This window comes from Lithobates pipiens, unplaced genomic scaffold (assembly GCF_037356315.1).
Source record: "Lithobates pipiens isolate NorthernLeopardFrog02 unplaced genomic scaffold, aLitPip1_a1.2 Scaffold_19, whole genome shotgun sequence".
In the NCBI taxonomy this organism is placed as follows: domain Eukaryota; kingdom Metazoa; phylum Chordata; class Amphibia; order Anura; family Ranidae; genus Lithobates; species Lithobates pipiens.
Genome location: NW_027507764.1, coordinates 422300319 through 422320456, shown reverse-complemented (window position 1 = coordinate 422320456; position 20138 = coordinate 422300319). Strand labels below are relative to the sequence as shown.

The 20138-nt window shown below is 39.2% G+C and overlaps 1 protein-coding gene across 2 annotated transcripts in view; it reads right to left on the bottom strand.

Moving 5' to 3' along the window:
- LAMA3 (laminin subunit alpha 3) overlaps positions 1-20138 on the bottom strand; it is a 247697-nt gene that overhangs the window by 57329 nt on the left and 170230 nt on the right. For both annotated transcript variants that reach the window (XM_077492578.1, XM_077492579.1), the window contains exons 40-41: positions 15334-15564; positions 3399-3512 (exon numbers count right to left, since the gene is read on the bottom strand). In XM_077492578.1, the coding sequence (XP_077348704.1) occupies positions 3399-3512; positions 15334-15564 (345 nt within the window). The remainder of the gene's footprint in view (positions 1-3398; positions 3513-15333; positions 15565-20138) is intronic.

The following is a 20138-nucleotide window of genomic DNA, read 5'->3' as shown; positions in this document are numbered from 1 at the left end:
CAAATGTTTTAGGAGCCCCGTTAGGGGGCTTTGGTGAAATATTAGGGGTTTAAACAGGGGGAATCTGAGCCACACAGGGTGATTAAGGTGTGCATGCCTATGACCATCAACGATTGTCTGTTGGTGCCCACATGTACGAGACTGTTTGGTGTTCCGGCAACAATTATTACACCTTTATTGCCAGTTTTAGACTCCTTGGTTAGCTAAGGTTTGTCTGGTCTTATAAAGCATTTTCACTGCCCATTACCTCTGCAGCTGCCTGAATAAGGGTATTCAACATTTAATACTCAATGGTGTGCTTGGTCTTTAGCAAAGGGTCTTTCTTTCATGCCAATAAGGTATTGGCCCAAATGAAGACTAATGTTAGGTTCAGTATGATGATAGAAGAATACATTTACTACAGGGTGGAGATCTATGATGTCATCACAAACCCCCATGATATTATCTATGTATATGTGATACCTATAGGTAATTGTGTCAGTATACATTAGAATTATCTTTGTCATTTAAGCCATTTAAGTAAAAGTTAGCATACTTTGGCAGTTTATGTAATAGCAGCCATGACAATTTAATGGAGACTTCAGCTGTTATTATAGTCTCATTTAATAGGTATATATTAATGTAATGGTTGTGTTCCAAACCACATTTAAATGATATGACCCATACTTTTCCTTTTATAGACATGATGAAATCCTCAGTTACAGACTGTTCTAGTCTGATATTAAACGTTCACATTTCCCTGTAGCACACAAGTCCTGTAATGGCTTGTCCTACCTGAGAAGTGAACTGTAATCTGGGCACTCCCTAAACTGATGAACTGCTTACATGACAGAACTGCTTCCACACTAAATGCACAACATAATCTGTTCTGGTAACCTAGATGAAGACATGCCAGGCTTATAAATTAGTAGCAAAGCAAGGTTTAAACATATCACTTTTTAAAGACCTTGTTCTTTCAACGTACCGTGATCCCTTGTTGCTAATTAATTAGTTCAATAATACAGTAAGTACTTACTGTATCAGTGAGTTTTTTTGTAGTGACATATAATCCTATGCTTTCCTCTGGCAACGTATATTTCCACAAGCAGTAAAATAATACAGAAAAATGTCTGTTTTTGTGCATTTCATCCATTTGTTAACATTTATACAGTGCACTTTAATTTAACAACTTTGCAGGTTTAATGCTTATAAACAGGTGTAGAGACCGATCAGATTTTGCACTGTAGTTTATCAAAGTGTGGTGCAATTGAATAGCGGGGTTGATTTACTAAAACTTAAGAGTGCAAAATCTGGTGCAGCTGTGGATGGTAGCCAATCAGCTTCTAACTTCAGCTTTTCAGCTAAAAACCTGCAAACTGATTGGTTGCTATACAGAGCTGCATCAGATTTTGCACTCTTCAGTTTTAGCAAATCAACTCCACAGTTTTGATTTCCCACATGAAAAGGCCCCATATGTATACTAATATGTTGGACAATCTGTGATTGCTTAGTGAACCTTTTCTTTATTCCGCAGAAAGTTCTACAGAAATACATAGTTACATAGTTAGTAAGGTTGAATAAAGACACCAGTCCATCCAGTTCAACTTGAGTGACTGTCTACAATTTTCCCTATCCCTGTACATTGCACACTCACATTGGTCCCTACCCTCAAGGAGCCCACAATCCAAGGTCCCCATATACTTGGGCCAATTTTGGACAGAAGCCAATTAACAAATGTCTTTGGAGTGCGGGAGGAAAACAGGGTACCTGGAGGAAATGCACGCAGGCACAGGGAGAACATGCAAACTCCAGGCAGGTAGTGTCGTGGTTGGGATTCGAACCAGTGACCCTTTTTACTGCTAGGTGAGAGTGCTAGCCGCTACACCACTGTGCCGCCCCAATAGAAATGTAAGTGTACTGCAATAGTCTCATGGGCCGTACAAATGATAGGATTTTCCGACAACAAATGTTGGATGTGAGCTTGTTGCCGGAAAGTCCGACCATGTGTATGTTCCATAGGACATTTGTTGTCGGAATTTCCACCAACAAAGGTTTGAGAGCAGGTTCTAAAATTTTCCGACAACAAGACTTTCCGAGCGTGTGTACACAATTCCGACGCACAAAAGTCCACGCATGCTCGGAATCAAGCAGAGGAGCCGCACTGGCTATTGGACTTCAATTTTCTCGGCTCGTCGTACGTGTTGTACATTACAGTGTTCTTGACATTTGGAATTTCCGACATTTGTGTGACCGTGTGTATGAAAGACAAGTTGAGCCAACGTCCTTCGGAAAAAAATCCACGGATTTGTTGTTGGAAAATCCTATCGTGTGTACAAATCACAGTGGCTCCCCATAGTGAAAAGATGCAATTATGTCCAGGTCGATCATTACCCATCAGGCTCCATATAACAGACTATCAATACTTATTTTATGGGAACATATTATATTTTAAACTGCTCTAATGCCAGAGACCTGCCATTTAACTTTCTGCAGCACAAATTATCTGGAATGACGCTGTATCGGCTGGTGTTAAATACATATGAAATAGTTACTGGGAAAGAATTGAGGAGCTAAAGATTCAATACATTTAAAGTTAAGTTGTATAACCACATTCCATGGCTGCAGCTAGATCTCTGTAGTCTCACACCTGTGCAAAGTCCACGTCTGTATTGCAGCCCTTCTTACAGCTCATTCATACAATATACCAATCTGTTTATTGTATTCTTACTTTACTTTCTCTGATTTTTGTGTACGTACAGTGCTTTGTAAGTTGTTTCTGTTTTATTTCTATATAATATCTTAGAGAGTTTATATGTGATACAGTCTTTTATAAAGCATATGGATTAAAGAAGGAAATTTGGACAGTAAAAAAGTATGTTTTAGGAAGAACGTGAACACTTTGGTAGGAATAACGATAAAACAAAATTCTTATTTCAAAGCTATTTTAAGCTGACCACATACAGGATTGATCTGTACTGAAAAAAAAAAAAAAAACGAAACTATGCTTTTTACATATGTATGAATCTGTGTATGTCTGAACTTGTTTATGTCTGTACAATAACTTACAATAAAATTTGATTGAATATATATATATATAAAAAAAAAAAAAGTTACATATAAAATATTTTTCCAGGCATTGTACTACAAGATCACCTTTCTCAGAAATGAAAAGGAATTTTTGATGAAAAAAAGCAATGTTTGTGCTCAAGTGTCCTAATAATAAGCAATGTGAACTGCTAGAAAACCCCATGGAGTTTGAGAACATTGAAGGAGAGATCATATCAACAGTGCCACCAAGAAATAAAATAGTCATGAGATTTATAACTGAAATATCACTTTTGAGTTGACTGACCTAATGGTAAGAAATAATTTTAAGTAGTTCCTACAAAACTTCAGTCACTTATGAAACCAGTACTTACAATACATATTCCTGACCCATCGTGGCATCGTGTTGAATGTCCATTACACCTACATGGGACACACCTTCCCAAGTACAATCCTTGATTCTCACGGTAGTGTCCAGGTGCACATTCCTGAAAAAAGAATATTTTGAAAAGTCTTTAGATATTCTTAAATGTCATATTCACAGACTTGATGAAAATGTATCCAACTAAATTTAATACATGATAAAATATAAAACAAAAAGTGGAACTCGAGACAAAATTGTAAATGTATGCATATTATAGGCATTGCTTGAATCATTTACATACATTCATGTTTTCCCTTTTCCCATGAAATGAAGATAAACCTGCCTATGGATTAAGTGATTTTTAATCTGCCTTAATCTCCGCAACATCCCCAGAATATGCCCCTTTTTAACCAATGACACCACAAAGCTTCAAATTCACTCCCTGGCCATCTCTTTCCTCGAGCACTGCAACTCCCTCCTCATTGAATTACCTTAACATAGGCTATCCCCCTTCAGTCCTTCATGAATGCTGCTGCCAGACTCATCCATCTTGCCAACCACTCTCTGCCAATGCCTCCACTGGGCTCCACTCATCCAACAAATAAAATTCAAACTACTAGCAACAACTTAAAAAGCCATCCACAACTGAGCCTCCAGCTACATCACTAACCTGGTGTCAAAATATTAACCAAACCGCTCTCTTCAGTCCTCCCCCGATCTCCTGCTCTTTAGCTCCCTTGTTACCTCCTCCCATGCTTGCCTCCAAGACTTCTCCCATGCTTCTCCCATCCTTTGGAACCTTCTTACCTCAATCTGTCCAACTATCTTCTAATCTATCTATCATTAGACAATCCCCGAAAACCCTTCTTTTTAAAGAAACCTAGCCTGCTTCTAACTAATACACTGTGTTTTTACTTTCTCCATCAGCTCATCTCCCACAGTTATTACCTTTTTTATCACTTGACCCACCCTCTTAGATTGTAAGCTCTAACGAGCAGGGCCCTCTGATTCTTCTTGTACCAAATTGTTTGCTAACTAATGTCTGCCTTCATTTTGTAAAGAGCTGTGCAAACTGTTTTGCCAACGCTCCTAAACTCAACTCCATATAAGCCTATTTGTCCATAGGCTTTTAGAAGAGTTCAAGAGCTGCTGCAGTTAGGTGAGGTTCAATCTCCCTCTCCTGAATGCAGAAGAATTGCTTTCAGGATACGAACGTTTTGACAACCGGCTGGTGTAAAACGCAAAGCATGGTAAAACTGTTTTGCTTTTTCCCACAGCTGCGGTAAAGGACGGGCAAGTGTACAGTGTTCAGCTTTGTGAAACCTGTCCCAATTTTAAATCATAGAAAACGAAGTCCTGATGCATCAGGGCACATGTTGCTGAGAAAAGTCGTTTGAGTTGGTACAGTACACTACTTCAATTTTAACAGTTCATATGGGCTTTTGGCCTTTGGATTTGATTTTGGATCTGTGATCTCCACTGTTCTATCCCATCCCACCACTTTTATCTTAACAAGCAGTTTAGTTTTGAAATGTACACTGCTTACAGTTTACCACTTTACAAGTTTTACCCTTATGTTATATAAGGCAAGTATTTACACGTTTTTATTTCACTGGGTTCCAGAATTTGACATTTTATTAATGCATTTCTTATGGTGACTAGGGGCACCCTGTCAAGGCTGTATATCTTAAACAAAAAAACAAAAACAAAGTAGCCATGTGCTTATGGTAAGCAGTCATTTATGAACCTAAAAAGTCAAAGAGGATACATATCCATAAACAAGCAGCATTTAGAAGCATCCTGCTAATGCAGCCACCACATATAAATAAAGCTTTCACAAATACGTATATATAATTTAAACTGAGCATATAATTTAACAATTCATAAGCAGAGATTACTAACAGTAAAAAGTCAAAATTACCAGGGAGTTAAAATTATAATACACACTTTACATGCTCCTTATTAGTCAGTAGGGCTGCCCATCACTAAGGAGACCAATAGGAGGCTTTGCGAGACAGGAAATGAGCTAATCTTGACTTTTTACGTTAAAGGTTGGGATTTACCTATACCATCAGTTGTCTTTATCTCTGGGTCTACTGAATATTTTCAAATGTGCTTTTTTCTGAATGTAACTTCTACATATGTATCCTGTCATATAATTCATTAGAGTCTCCATTGTTTGTGACAGGTTTTCCTTAAAGTCAGCCACCATCCAAAAAAAAAATGTTTTTGAATAGAGTGTAGAAAATAACAAATCAATTTGTTTTTATGTCTGTCTGTGGTCCCGATAGGGATATCTTCCCTCATTTCCTGTCCTTATGACCATTTATAAATATTATAGGGGTGCAGTTGTCACCTAGACAGGAAGGGAAGGACCACAATAAAAATCACTGGAGATGAGCTTTTATGTTTTTCAAATCCAAAAACAACATATTAATATAGTACAGCTTACTAGTCCTTAGATGTGGTGGCTGCATGCATTTGCCTTTTTTTCAGGCTTTTTCCCTTTATTTTCAAGTGGTGATCCTGCCAGTAACACACTTTCTTTCCTAGGATAACAACACTGACTCTCTGTACTGTATATATGAAAAAGCAGCTTTGTTACCCTAGGACAAGTCTACAGAATACCTCTCCTCATAGTGGGATGCATTTTTAGTTTAAAAAACATATCTAGGAAGGTTAATAACAGAGATTTCAGTTCTGTGCTCAGGAAATTATAAGAACAATGAATCTCTTGCAGGAGCAACAGGATTTTCTCTGTACTTGCAGAAAACATATTTAGCCTACAAAATAAAATAATATATCAAAGGACTGGTAGGGTGCAAAATATTACATTTCAGTTCTTGGGGTTTGACGTGTTGGGAATTTAAACTGGTGAAGCAGTTGGGAGTCATGCAGCTATAGAGCCCTACACAACGGTAAATTCTGCCTTTTCTCCTGTTTCAAAAATATTTCCAGTAAATGTACACAGATTTCTCTTCAATAAATTGATTTTATTACCATTTACTTTCCCATTCCTATAATACTTTTTCTTCTGTCACAAAACATCGAAAGCAACCTACACTTCTCTCCTGACTTAGAAAATTTTGACATATTACAATATGCTAGAAAAGTCACACGGTTATCTCTTTCTATTCTCAGTAATTTGCCATGACCATTAGAATTTTCTAGCAGTGAGTATTACATTTATTTATTAGTATTATGTTTATTTATTGCCCCTCTGACCTGCATCACTCTTGCTAAATATACATTAATGTGCTGCTTTAAATTTTTTGTTCTTTCCTTACAAACCAGGGTTTTTCAAACTAAGGCCCTCAGGCCAAATGCGCCCCTCTACAAGATTTTTTCAAGCCAGCAGCTAATGTCAGTGGCGTATCCTCTATGTGGGCCCATTGTGCTCATACACATATCGTATTGTAGGCCAGCAGAGTTCCACTAGCAAGTGCTTGTCCCAGCATTTGCAGGAGAATAGAACTTCCTCTGTCCAGACCTGCACCACCTCCTGCTGGTGCTGCTACAGCTGCACTGAACATATATAAGGTAAGGTAAGGCCGGATTCTGATGTGGACCCTAATGTAAGGGGGGCTCTTTTGTAAGGAAGTATGCTTATTTAAGGGTGGATTATGATGCAGACTCTGGTGTAAGGGGGGATCCCGATTACAAAAGTGCAGACTGACTCTAATTCATTGATCTTTAGCCCTGGTTCATATTGATGCAGTGCGATTTCTATGCATTTTCAAGGGGCAGTTGCGGTGCAATTCTGTTGCAATTTAGATGCGATTGGACACACCTGTGATTTCTGTTCTTTCTCCCTCTCTCTTTCTCTCTCTCTAGAGAGAGGAAGGACTTCACAAAGAACACTGTCCTAGAAAACACGCTGAAATTGCCGTCCATTTGATCACCTATGAGTTTTGACTTTGGTTTCCATTCAAATCTCTGGGGCTATAAAACGTATCACGTCTCATCGCAACAAACATGCACAGGACCCTTCTGGAAATTGCATCATGTTTCGAATGTATAAGTGTGAATGTTGTTAATGGAAAGCAATGTTATCTCACTTAACATGCAATTCAATGCGTTCTGAAAACCGCATCGGGGCTTATTATTGGCTCAAGCGTATTTGGAATTTCTTTGCTTTGCTTTACTGATGCTCTTTCTCTGTTGCTTCTCTGTTGTTTCAATCATATCATTCTGATTACAAAAAGGCTCCAAGTAAAACATATTCATTCATTTAAACTGCCGCCAATCAATAATAGCGCTCAAATCCATCCAATCAGAAATATATATGGAAGTGGATCAACAACTTTTAAATTATACTAGCTTAAGTTGTTGCAATACTATTTATCTTTAAAGCAAATAAATCACAATCAAAATAAAATTAGCAGACCGCATTTTTCGTTTGAGGTATAGCAACTCTACAATTCGATTGTAATTTATTTTGAAGTCAGCAAACAGTATAGAGGCAGGAACATGATCTCATCTGGAGCAGGTTAAGGCATCTTGAGGCTTTGTACAGTAAGACCCCAGGTGCATTGTTTTAATGAAAGAACATAGAAAAAAAATGACTGAAGCCATCCAGAGAACAAGCACTCACATGCAGAGCACATACAGATCTTTGGCTGCTGATGAGATCTACAGGCCCTGACAAACATATCGTTGCATTATTACTAATAAAATAGAGGATTATTAAGTAGCTGATTTATTATGTATCGTAATTACAAGTTCCTGTGGGAACACAACCTTATAAACGTTTCACTGTACTCATCAGGAAATATTTGTAATCCACTTAAATTCTCACAAATAAAGACATGCTGATTTGTTTACCAAGAACAAACAGTAATTATATGCCAACTGCAGTACTCCACCTCCACCAATCAGATTTCACCATTTTGCAGTTTACAACAATCAGAATGATGAAAGATAATTGCTGCATTGTTAGCAATGATATAGTCCTTGAGACAATGTTCTACTCTGTTAAATAACTTTGATGTTTATTAGTAAGGTATAGCATGCTATACATAGAGTAGAAACCACAGAAGCCAACTTTCACTGGCCACCCTAAATTAATAAAATCTGATTGGTTGTCATGGGTAGCACCAGTTTATTCCCCTTTTCCATATAGTATTAAACAGGCCCCACAACTACTGCTTTGCAGTGTGTGTGGTACACAAGTATTTTATGAGATATGGCATAAAAATCTAATCAGTGCAACATGAATGAATGTGTTTGCTTTTCAATTCAAACCTAATCATGTTAGTAGATGAGTCACAACTCATTGTAATCTTCACTGTAGAGGAAATTATACTTAAAAAAAACACTACTGTAAAACATTTACTAGTAAAACCAAACAGGCCATAGTCAGGTAAGCTCAAGGCAACCAAAAAGAGAAGGTCTATTAACTAAAGCAATACTAGCAAAATCGAGGATTAAGGAGAATGTTGCAAACTATTTTTATGTATACCTAACTGATAATATTGGAAATATTTATGCACAATAACAATGCTTCCACCATACCAATGCCCAGTTATGATAGATACATTAGATACATATTGGTGTATGAGTGATACTTTTACATCATTAACTTGTATTTATAAGCCCTGTGCTTCTTCTATGCGATCTGTTCTTGTATTGTCTATTTATTTATTTATTTCAGTTACTTATATATTCAAAATACTAAAAAAGATATTACACTAAAGAAACCTGAGGTCCTACATTAATCCACTGTGAAGCACAGTAAAGCCTTCTTTCAAAAGATAGTATTTACATGTCATCATTTGCATCACAAATTCCAAATATACTTTTTAATGGCTCCTCCAAGTGATTCTTTATAGAAGCCACGGTTTTCATGCACTGCACTGATGATGGCCAACTAGCCTCAAACAACTGTGGGGGGGACTGAATAAAGCTGGTGCGCCACTTTTCTGGTGTTAATCCCTCTTATAAATGTGTTCATGAAGTATTTGCAACACTTTTGGTTCTGACAGCAACTCGTGCACCACATTCAGGGCGTTCTAAAATGTGTAAGAATGTTACATTGTGTCGTAATCAACGTGCTAAATGTAAAAGTGGAGCTAATTAAGACCAACTCTCTTTTGGAAGAAAAACTGTCTCGGATAGATTTTTCGAAAGTGTCTCACGTGCATTCTAAATGTGGAGCAACATGAGCCAAATTCAAGTACAAGTTCTAGACGAGTATATGAATTTGGCACATTCTTCATCACTTTTGGAAAGCATGAGAGACACTTTCACAAAATCTGCCTGCACCAGTCTTTATGAATACTAGGAAGTAAATTTTTATGTATGGACTGTATGTATACTAAAAATATATTTTTGTATTCGAATTTTTATATATATATATATATATATATATATATATACACAGTATATAATCAATAACAACTGTATGCAATGCAATTTGGAATGAATGGCTAATATGACACTGTATTCAGATTGAAATTCAGAATACTTTAATATTCCCAAAGGGAAATTATTATTTAATCCCAAAGGGAAATTATTATTTATGCTATAATATGCTATATACTATTCATTAATGAAAAATACAACTTTTTTTTATGAAGCCTGTGCTAGGTTTCACAATAACAAATTTGAAAATAAAATAGAATAAAATGTTAATACAACGATACAGGTTGTCAGCTATATTTGGCTGCAGTAATAAAAAATCAGGATCAGTCTCAGTACTGTACATGTAATACATGCTGCTTTGTCATATATAACTATTCCAGCACAATATTTGTTGATACGCAAAACATCATAATTTCAAAGTACATAAAAGGCAATAATAAAAACAAGGGATTCAAACGTCATAAAACAAACATTCTTTTGAGCGGCTCTCGTCAAATGATTAATGTGTCAAACATAGGAATTATAGGAATTATTTGACCACATGCTAAATATACATACATGTCTCACCTTGTTCGCATGTCCATCCAAGATATTCTGCTGTTGATTAAAACTATGAGGGACTTGCAGGAACCCTGATCTCTGCTGTATGCCAGCTACACCACAAAGCACCAGGCTGGTCAAAAAGCATGCCAGGCAAAACATCTTCCTTTTAGGAAAAATGGAAAGCTCCTTCTACTTGATTCTGATTCTACAAACAGTTACTTATAGGATTTAAATAGTAATATATATTAATATATAAATATAGAAAGTTCTTCTGTACTGCTCCTGCAGCCTGTCAGTGGGCACCCATTCTCCAAAGTGCAGTCTGTGCTTATAAATCTGTCATCCACCTTGTGACATCCCTCTTATACTGCAGAATTCTGACTCAGGTATCCAGGTTAACTGCTAGGAATACATGGTGCTGTGTTATGCTCCACCTCTTAGATCACAGCGTGAGTCATATTGTGTAATAAATATATGTGGCCCCAAGGCCTAACAGGCAGTTTAGTATACAGTAGTGTATCTAAGGTGTGTCTGATAACACATCGCCTCCACCCTGGGAGAGTCAGACATTTCTAGACCACTCGTACGGTAAATCACTGCCTGCGTAATACCGCAGACAAGTAGGATGTATGTGTGATGGATCAGTCAGAGGTGGCACGGCTTCCTTTGGGCTACATATTTTCAGCATAGCACAGTTAGACCAGAGGCTGCTCAGAGTCTCTTTACAAACAAGCCATTACATGCTGCACGTTCTGCTATTCCTCACTGATAGCATTAGGGTTTTCAAGTGCATCATTAGCCTATTGGATCATACAGGTGATTGTATATCCTTGTGAGCAATTACGTCTGTAAAAGGCGTAAGAAAACAAATTAACAACGTTCTAGGGACTTCCTGTGTTTATCCAATGTTTTGATTTGGTAAAAAAGGAAACAAGAAGTAGTATGGGCAAGATACAGAGTTTAACAATGATCTACATCTTAATAAGTTGACAGGAGTAAATAAATAATAAAAATAGAAACTTTAACAAACCGTAGAGCATTATCTTAAAACATGGAGTTACTTGGATGCATGTCCCTTTTACCTTATGCATATGCAGTAATGTGCATTTTTCGTGAGTTTAACTGCATAACTTTACGAGCATATAAAGCGCGTTTAAAACATTTGTTATTTATGTATGCATTATATAATAATGAAATATGTTTAACCACCTTGGGACAGGAAGTCAGTTTGACAGCTGGGTCTTGCAGGAACACAAACAGTAGATGACACCAACAAGCAGTGTTTGACAGCTTTACTGATAAATATGAGGCAACAATATTTAATATACAACATATTTAGTTCTTTTATAACAGAGGCTCCAAACTTTGTAAACAAAGGGCCAGTTTACTGTTCTTCAGACTTTAGGAGGGCTGGACTGTGGCCAGTGGGAGTAGAAAATGCCCCAGCATCTGTAGGAATATACAGGGGAGTTAATTTACTAAAGGCAAATCCACTGTGGATTACAAGTGCACTGCAAATGCACTTGGAAGTGCAATTGCTGTAGATCTGAGGTGGACATGCAAGAAAAATAAAAAACAACATTTTTGCTTGTACATGTTTGGATGATAGAAATCAGCAGAGCTTCCCCTCATTTCAGATCTTCCCTGCAGATCTACAGTGACCACACTTCCAAGTGCACTTGGAGTGCACAGTGGATTCGCCTTTAGTAAATCAACCCCAATGTCTTATGCCGCGTACACAAGACCAGATTTTCCGGCAGACTAGGTCCAAAGGGATTAGTCCGTCGGAACAATCTGATTGTATGTGGGCTAGTCCGATCGTTTTTCAAAATAAAAATCCAACGGACCTAGAAATAGAACATGTTTCAAATCTATCCGACGGACTCAATTCCGACGGACTAAAATCGGGAAAACCGTTCGTCTGTGTGCTGGTCCGACGGGCCAAATACAACACAAGGGAAGCTATTGGCTACTGGCTATTGAACTTCCTTGTTTAGTCCCGTCTTAAGTCATCACGTTCAAAACGAATGGACTTTCAAGTGGACTTAGTCTGTTTGTGTGTGGCCAAGTCCGTTCATTCAGAAAGTCCGTTGGGAAGACAGTCAGACCTAGTCTGCCAGAAAGTCCAGTCGTGTGTACGTGGCATTAGGTTTGGTGATCAGTGGGATTAAGAAAATTACATAGGACCTGTGTCCATTAGGTGGAGGAATAGTACCCCACCACTGGTATTAGTAGAAGTAATAGGGCCCCATTGTTGGTGTCAGTCAGAGGAATAGTGCAGTGCCCTATAGTTGATATCAGTATAAGAAATAGTGCCTCATCATTGGTGTCAATGGGGGGAATGCCTGACAAAGGGGTCCTGCATGGCTCCAAAACATTGCACTACACTGTGTTGTGATCTTTCTTCAATAAAAAACCATTTGGACTTGACTGAAGATTAGTGGTGTGCAGGTAAATATATACATTGTGTTGTGTATGCTCCATTAGGCATTTGGTGGTCGCTGCAGCGTCTGGTACTTTAGCCCATTCCAGGAACATGTGTGATAGGAATATGGACTGTTAAGTGGGAGGACTGGTGCCCCACTGTTGATGTCAGTGAACAGAATGGTGCCTCATCAACGGTGTCAGTGGGAGAACTAATGCTCCATCAGTTTTGTTAGTGCAGGGAATTGTGCCCCACTATTGGTGTCAGAGTAAGGAATGGTGGCCCAAGGATTGGATAAAGGCAAGAAAAAGGGCTACATTTGGCCCGGTGTTTGGAGATAACTGTTTTATAACATCAGTTAAACCATCCTCACCATAGAAAGGTTTTATGTTTTTAATACAATTTTTAATTTTTAACCCTTTGTTAACTATTAGTTTAACCCAATGAGTCATAATTTATTTCACCCTACTCTTCTCCCTTTAGCTATTATTTTTTGCAGTTATATTTTTTTTATATATACTATTTATTTGTAGACTTTTTTTCTTACATTCTTCATGTAGTTTTTAATCTCCCAACAGGTTCAATAACATAGCAGTATACAGTCGTTACAGCCAGTAATATGATAAACATAGTATAACATACTATTTTATCGTCATTTATTTTTGTTGTGTCTCATTAAATAAAACGTATTTTACACATATATTTAATTTGTAATAACATGCTCTGTACTGTATTACATAACAATCAGGCAATAACATTTGCACTTTTTTCTACAGTAACACTAGTGGTTTAAAAACTTATACATGGTTCTTGAAATGGTTACATAAACCCTAGGCTGCAGCTATAGAAAACTACTCCAAAGACTTCACAATTGAGATAACTATCGACCATTTACTAGACCCTCCCAAGGCTCAATCTAGTTGTGGTAATGCGACCACTTACCCAACTCAAAAGACTGTCCGATCGACATAATTACTTGGACCTCTATACCCTCTATAGGTTACGAAGCTGAAACACATCCTCAAATGGGATATTCCTTTCACTTTATTTACAATATACACCTGCTATGGCACCTGGCAGTTACCCACTCCCCCTCCAATTTTTCCCCTTTCTTTATCCCCCCCACCCCTCCCCCCCCCCCTTTTAAAAATCTTGGTGGTGTGCTGGACACACATACCAGTTATAGCCTCAGACAACGACCTATGCAAATCATATTAGATACGGTCATCAAAGCTTATCATAAATTATTATCCCATACCGGTTTCCTTAGGTAACTGCTTCAACAATGGCAACAACTCATATATATTTCTTCATCAGTTACTCGTGGGTTGTCCAACTGACCCGCTACCCTATTAGATATCCAGTTACTTCACAACGTGACCCACTTACCCTCCCTTTGCTTTATAATAGTCATCAGGATGATTAGTATCAAGGGTTTGTTTGTTATCCTTCCCTAGGTTGTTCTAAATGTTGTACTTGCTATTATGACTAGTCATATGTACCATATACACCTGTTTTCATGGTATATATAACGTTGTGTTATGTACTGTTCCTTTTTCTCCAATAAAAAACATATAAAAAAAAAAAAAAAAGAAAAAAAAAAAAAAGAAAACTACTCACAGTAGTGCATTTCTAACTAGTGTATGCATTTTACTGTTGGAAAACTGACAAGTTTGAAAGGACCGTGAAGGAGCATCAGCATTGCTTGCTAGATTTTTCTGTCATCTTTTATTAGAGATTTATATGCTTACTGTGTTACAGTAAGTAAATTAAAAATACTAACCACAACTTACAAAGCCATTTACAACTCTGCCCCGAGCTACATCACCAATCTTGTCTCCAAATATCACCCAAATTGTCCCCTCCGCTCTACTCAAGACCTCCTACTCTCAAGTTCTCTTGTCTCCTCCTCCCATGCTCATCTCCAGGATTTCTCCAGAGCCTCTCCCATCCTCTGGAACTCGCTACCTCCACTGGTCCGGCTATCCCCTACTCTGGCTACCTTCAGGCGATCCCTGAAAACTCATCTCTTCAGGGAAGCCTATCATGTCTCCAACTAATCTCCTACCACTTCCATCAGCTCATTCCCCACAGTTATAACCTTTTGCACCATGTGCCCCACCCTATTAGATTGTAAGCTTTTCTGAGCAGGGCCCTCTTAATCCTCTTGTATTTTATTGTATTGTAACTGTATTGTCTCCGTTTATATTGTAAAGTGCTGCGTAAATTGTTGGCGCTATATAAATCCAATGCCTCCAATTCATTAAAAACTAATACTTATCAAAATGTACACCTTGGAACAGTTATTTTTTGTAACTATCAACCCAAGACTTATGGTGGCAAAGCAGGTGCTACTTTTCTTGGGGACATGGCTCACTTGGGATTATCGTCCTTCCCTATTAGGTTTTCACACTAATAATGAAGTGAAATTAGGGTATAGAGTAAAAAGCATGGCGCCTGTACAGAATAAACCTGTTGCATAAAGATTGTACCATACACCATCCATAAATCTATTGTTTGAAAAACAAAACTTGGCATTGACAAATCTTTGTTGTGTCTGATTAAAAGTTGGCTCATAATGTTAGATAAGGAAGGAGACTGAAAGCAAACCTACCTGGCATGAGTCACCTGTATATTCGGGAGGGCATGCACATATCTCTACACTGTGTGCTACACGCCCACTTCCTGAGATGGTGATGTCCTCAAGGCCAACCTCTCCAAGGGTGAGGCGCTGAGTCTCAGTGAAATACAAGGCTCGGATATGTAAACTTTCCAGTCTGGACAAGATCATCATAAGCTCCTCTCGAGACACTAAGCTGTTGCTGCTTGCATGCCGGAAGTTCCCCTGAATTATAACAGCATGGTACAATAATGTCAGCTCAATAATGATGTAATGACATCCCATGTTTTTAATATGACATAAATTAGACTGAAACAGAACTATTTTAATAAAGCATGACCCCTTTTATATACACAACAAATTAATTGTAGCGTTGTCCCCACTTTTCACATTCCAACAGTGTTCAATGTCAGATGTATAAAGATCAAATCAGGGTGTTGCAGCTCTCCCACAAGTCCACTGGGTGGCGGACATGAATCTAAAAGTACATGAAAAACACAAGAGAGAGCGCACGCCAACCCTAGTGTGTTATTGTTTAATTAAAAGTTCAAATATATACCATACAAAGGTTGCACTCACTACCATCCAATGGTATCACACGTGTATAGCTCCACAGTGACCTCTTCTACTGCTCTTTTCGATTTGACTGGCTCACTGGAACTCCTACATGGGATGGATATTGTTATGTGTACATAAGCCACCTGTTGGCTCAACCACTCTCCACTCAGAACGCTCGCACGGACCAGCCGGCGCTTGTATGACGTCACTCAAAACCGAGGGAGGGGGAGCGCAGTGGTGCAGCTGGCTCCTCTCGTATAGTTCAAACGAATGCCTTAGACAACATGTTACCTAAAGAAGGAGGCCACACCTCCGAAACATGTTGTCTAAGGCATTCATTTGAGCTATACGAGTAAACAGAGACTAAAGTCGCGTACACACGGGCCGACGTTTGTTGGACGTGCATGCTGAAAAACCAGCAGCAAACCGGCTCTTGATAAGTGCTCTTTGCCAATGGTTAGGATCGCTGTTCAGAGTGTTCTGGTGGTGGAGCTGTCCCCCTGTCAAAAAACAACAGCTCAATGGGAGAGATCTCTGTACTAACATCAACTCATTAGTACAGCAGCTCTGACAGGGTTGAGCTAAAAAAAAACTCATAGTGTGTACCAAGCTTAAAATCCCGTACACACGGGCTGAATGTCAGGAGACATCGGCAGGTTAAAAAAAAACAGACAACATTCGACCCATGTGTATGCCAGCCGGTCTCATTAGTACAGTGGCTCCAACTGGGTTGAATAAAAAAAACTCATAGTATGTACCAGGCTTAATTTTTTTTATTGAAAAAAGTCCTCAGTCTCCCTGAGAAGTGTTAAACATAAGAGCTCATGGATTATGGTCCAAGAAAAGATAACCAGTGCAATGATAAGGTGAAGCAATTTGAAAAGACTTGGGACCTTTGGGCCAAATATATGCAAATCCGACTAACTCGTTCTGCAATTGAAAGCTAATAACAACCTTCCAAATTTGCCACAGCATTGGCAGGTGTACAGCCAGCAACAGGATGGCTATAGACGGTGATGCATATGCTTGTCATGAAATCCACTGCTGAGCTACCAGGATGTGCTCTCCAAGTTTACCATGAAATATGGCATTGCCCTTTACTACACAGGAAAGAGAACAATTGTAGCCTTGGGGCTTACAGATTTCATCTAAGTATGAAAAACTCTGTGCGCTTCCTATGGTCAGATACTGATATGATCTCCCACTAGGGAACCCCAGTAAAATTGGGTCCTTACCTAGTGATTGCAGGTGGTACTAAAATTGGACTGGGATTGTGCTGTTTACCTAATTTCCATGAGGTTGTCTGTAATTTATGTGGTGTGCACAGATCTTGAAAGCTTTTCTGTGAACAGTCCTAGTGTGCAGATCCCCAGTCAGCAAAAGATGGCATTCCTGAAGTCTTTATGACCACATCATCATGATACCTTGTCTAACCCAAGACCCAACTAATGTGTACTCCTCAACAGTTCTAAGCTGTGTTCGCATATTCGTAAGGGCTTACCTGGAAGCACATTAAATATCTGAAAAAGCTTAGAATGCAAGCTCCGTGAGTGCTGGGCATATGATGAAACCAGGAATGAAATCTGTCAATGCAGTGCAGTGCCTCTTGTTATTGTTAGCTATCAGGCCAGATTCTCAGTAATGATCTGATGTTTGTAATTAGGGATGAGCCGAACACCCCCCGGTTCGGTTCGCACCAGAACTTGCGAACGACCCCCGCGTTCGGTACGAACGTTAGAACCCCATTGAAGTCTATGGGACTCGAACGTTCGAATTGGAAAGTGCTAATTTTAACGGCTAATATGCAAGATAGTATGCTAAAAAGGGTTTGGCGATCTGCCTCCTGCCTCAGGGGACATGGGTCACTGCAAAAAAAGTTTTAAAAACTACCGTTTTGGCGGGAGCACTGATTTTAATGACGATTAAAGTGAAAAAAAAAAGTGAAATATTCCTTTAAATATGGTGCCTGGGGGGTGTCTATAGTATGCCTGTGAAGTGCCACGTGTTTCCCGTGTTTAGAACAGTCCCTGCACAAAATGACATTAAACGGAAATAACACCATTTAAAACTGCTTGCGGTTTTAATGTTATATCTGGTTCCTGCAATATGGTTGAAAATCATTCAGAAAAATGGCATGGGTAGCCCTCCCTGCCCATTACCAGCCTATTTGGGTCTTGTACGCACATTAAGGGGAACCCTGTACCCATATTAAAAAAAAGGAAATGCGTGTGGCCCCCAGGCCCTATATACTCAGAACAGCAGTATACAGGCGGTGCAAACAAGACAGGGACTGTGTAGGTTTGTTGTGTTAAGTTGAATCTGTTTGTCATTTTCAACCGGTACATTTTTAAAGTGTAGCTCCAGTCAAAAAAAATATCTTTAAGCTTTTTGGAAAACATAGGGAAGGGTTATCACCCCTGTATAATTTGTTTTGTCGTCCATCTTTTTTCATCTCACTTGCTGTTGTCTCCTTCCGTTTGCAAGTAGGAGATGTTTGTAAATTGGATGTTTGAAAGTAGGGGCCTGTCCTATATGCTCTGCAGAAATGGCGGAACAAGGTGTTGGTTTTGCAACAACATTGTAAGCCCTCAAAGTGACTCTTGGTGGCCGCTGGAGCGCCCTGCTGTGAACGATTATATCAAGAATTGTAATTACATGCCATTGTTGAACAGTGGTAGAAAAATTGACCTTTGGTGGTTGTGGTGCTGGTGCCACAACACTATAAGTCCTCACAGTTACTCTGGGTGGGCACAGGAAGGGGCCCTCCTGTGAAATATTATATCAAGAATTGTAATTACATGTCCCTGTTAAACAGGGGCAGAAAAATTGGGCCTTAGGCACTGGTGCCATCACACTGCAACCTCTGCCATACACTAGTTTTTTTGCAGGAATTAGCCCTGCTGCAAAGCATTGCATCAAAAATTTTACTTAAACGCCCCTGTTAAACAGGGGCAGAAAAATGGGGCCTTAGGCACTGGTGCCATCACACTGCAACCTCTGCCATACACTCTAGTTTTTTTGCAGGAATTAGCCCTGCTGCAAAGCATTGCATCAAAAATTTTACTTAAACGCCCCTGTTAAACAGGGGCAGAAAAATTGGGCCTTAGGCACTGGTGCCATCACACTGCAACCTCTGCCATACACTCTAGTTTTTTTGCAGGAATTAGCCCTGCTGCAAAGCATTGCATCAAAAATTTTACTTAAACGCCCCTGTTAAACAGGGGCAGAAAAATTGGGCCTTAGGCACTGGTGCCATCACACTGCAACCTCTGCCATACACTCTAGTTTTATTGCAGGAATTAGCCCTGCTGCAAAGCATTGCATCAAAAATTGTACTTAAACGCCCCTGTTAAACAGGGGCAGAAAAATTGGGCCTTAGGCACTGGTGCCATCACACTGCAACCTCTGCCATATACTCTAGTTTTTTTGCAGGAATTAGCCCTGCTGCAAAGCATTGCATCAAAAATTTTACTTAAACGCCCCTGTTAAACAGGGGCAGAAAAATTGGGCCTTAGGCACTGGTGCCATCACACTGCAACCTCTGCCATATACTCTAGTTTTATTGCAGGAATTAGCCCTGCTGCAAAGCATTGCATCAAAAATTGTACTTAAACGCCCCTGTTAAACAGGGGCAGAAAAATTGGGCCTTAGGCACTGGTGCCATCACACTGCAACCTCTGCCATACACTCTAGTTTTTTTGCAGGAATTAGCCCTGCTGCAAAGCATTGCATCAAAAATTTTACTTAAACGCCCCTGTTAAACAGGGGCAGAAAAATTGGGCCTTAGGCACTGGTGCCATCACACTGCAACCTCTGCCATACACTCTAGTTTTATTGCAGGAATTAGCCCTGCTGCAAAGCATTGCATCAAAAATTGTACTTAAACGCCCCTGTTAAACAGGGGCAGAAAAATTGGGCCTTAGGCACTGGTGCCATCACACTGCAACCTCTGCCATATACTCTAGTTTTTTTGCAGGAATTAGCCCTGCTGCAAAGCATTGCATCAAAAATTTTACTTAAACACCCCTGTTAAACAGGGGCAGAAAAATTGGGCCTTAGGCACTGGTGCCATCACACTGCAACCTCTGCCATATACTCTAGTTTTATTGCAGGAATTAGCCCTGCTGCAAAGCATTGCATCAAAAATTGTACTTAAACGCCCCTGTTAAACAGGGGCAGAAAAATTGGGCCTTAGGCACTGGTGCCATCACACTGCAACCTCTGCCATACACTCTAGTTTT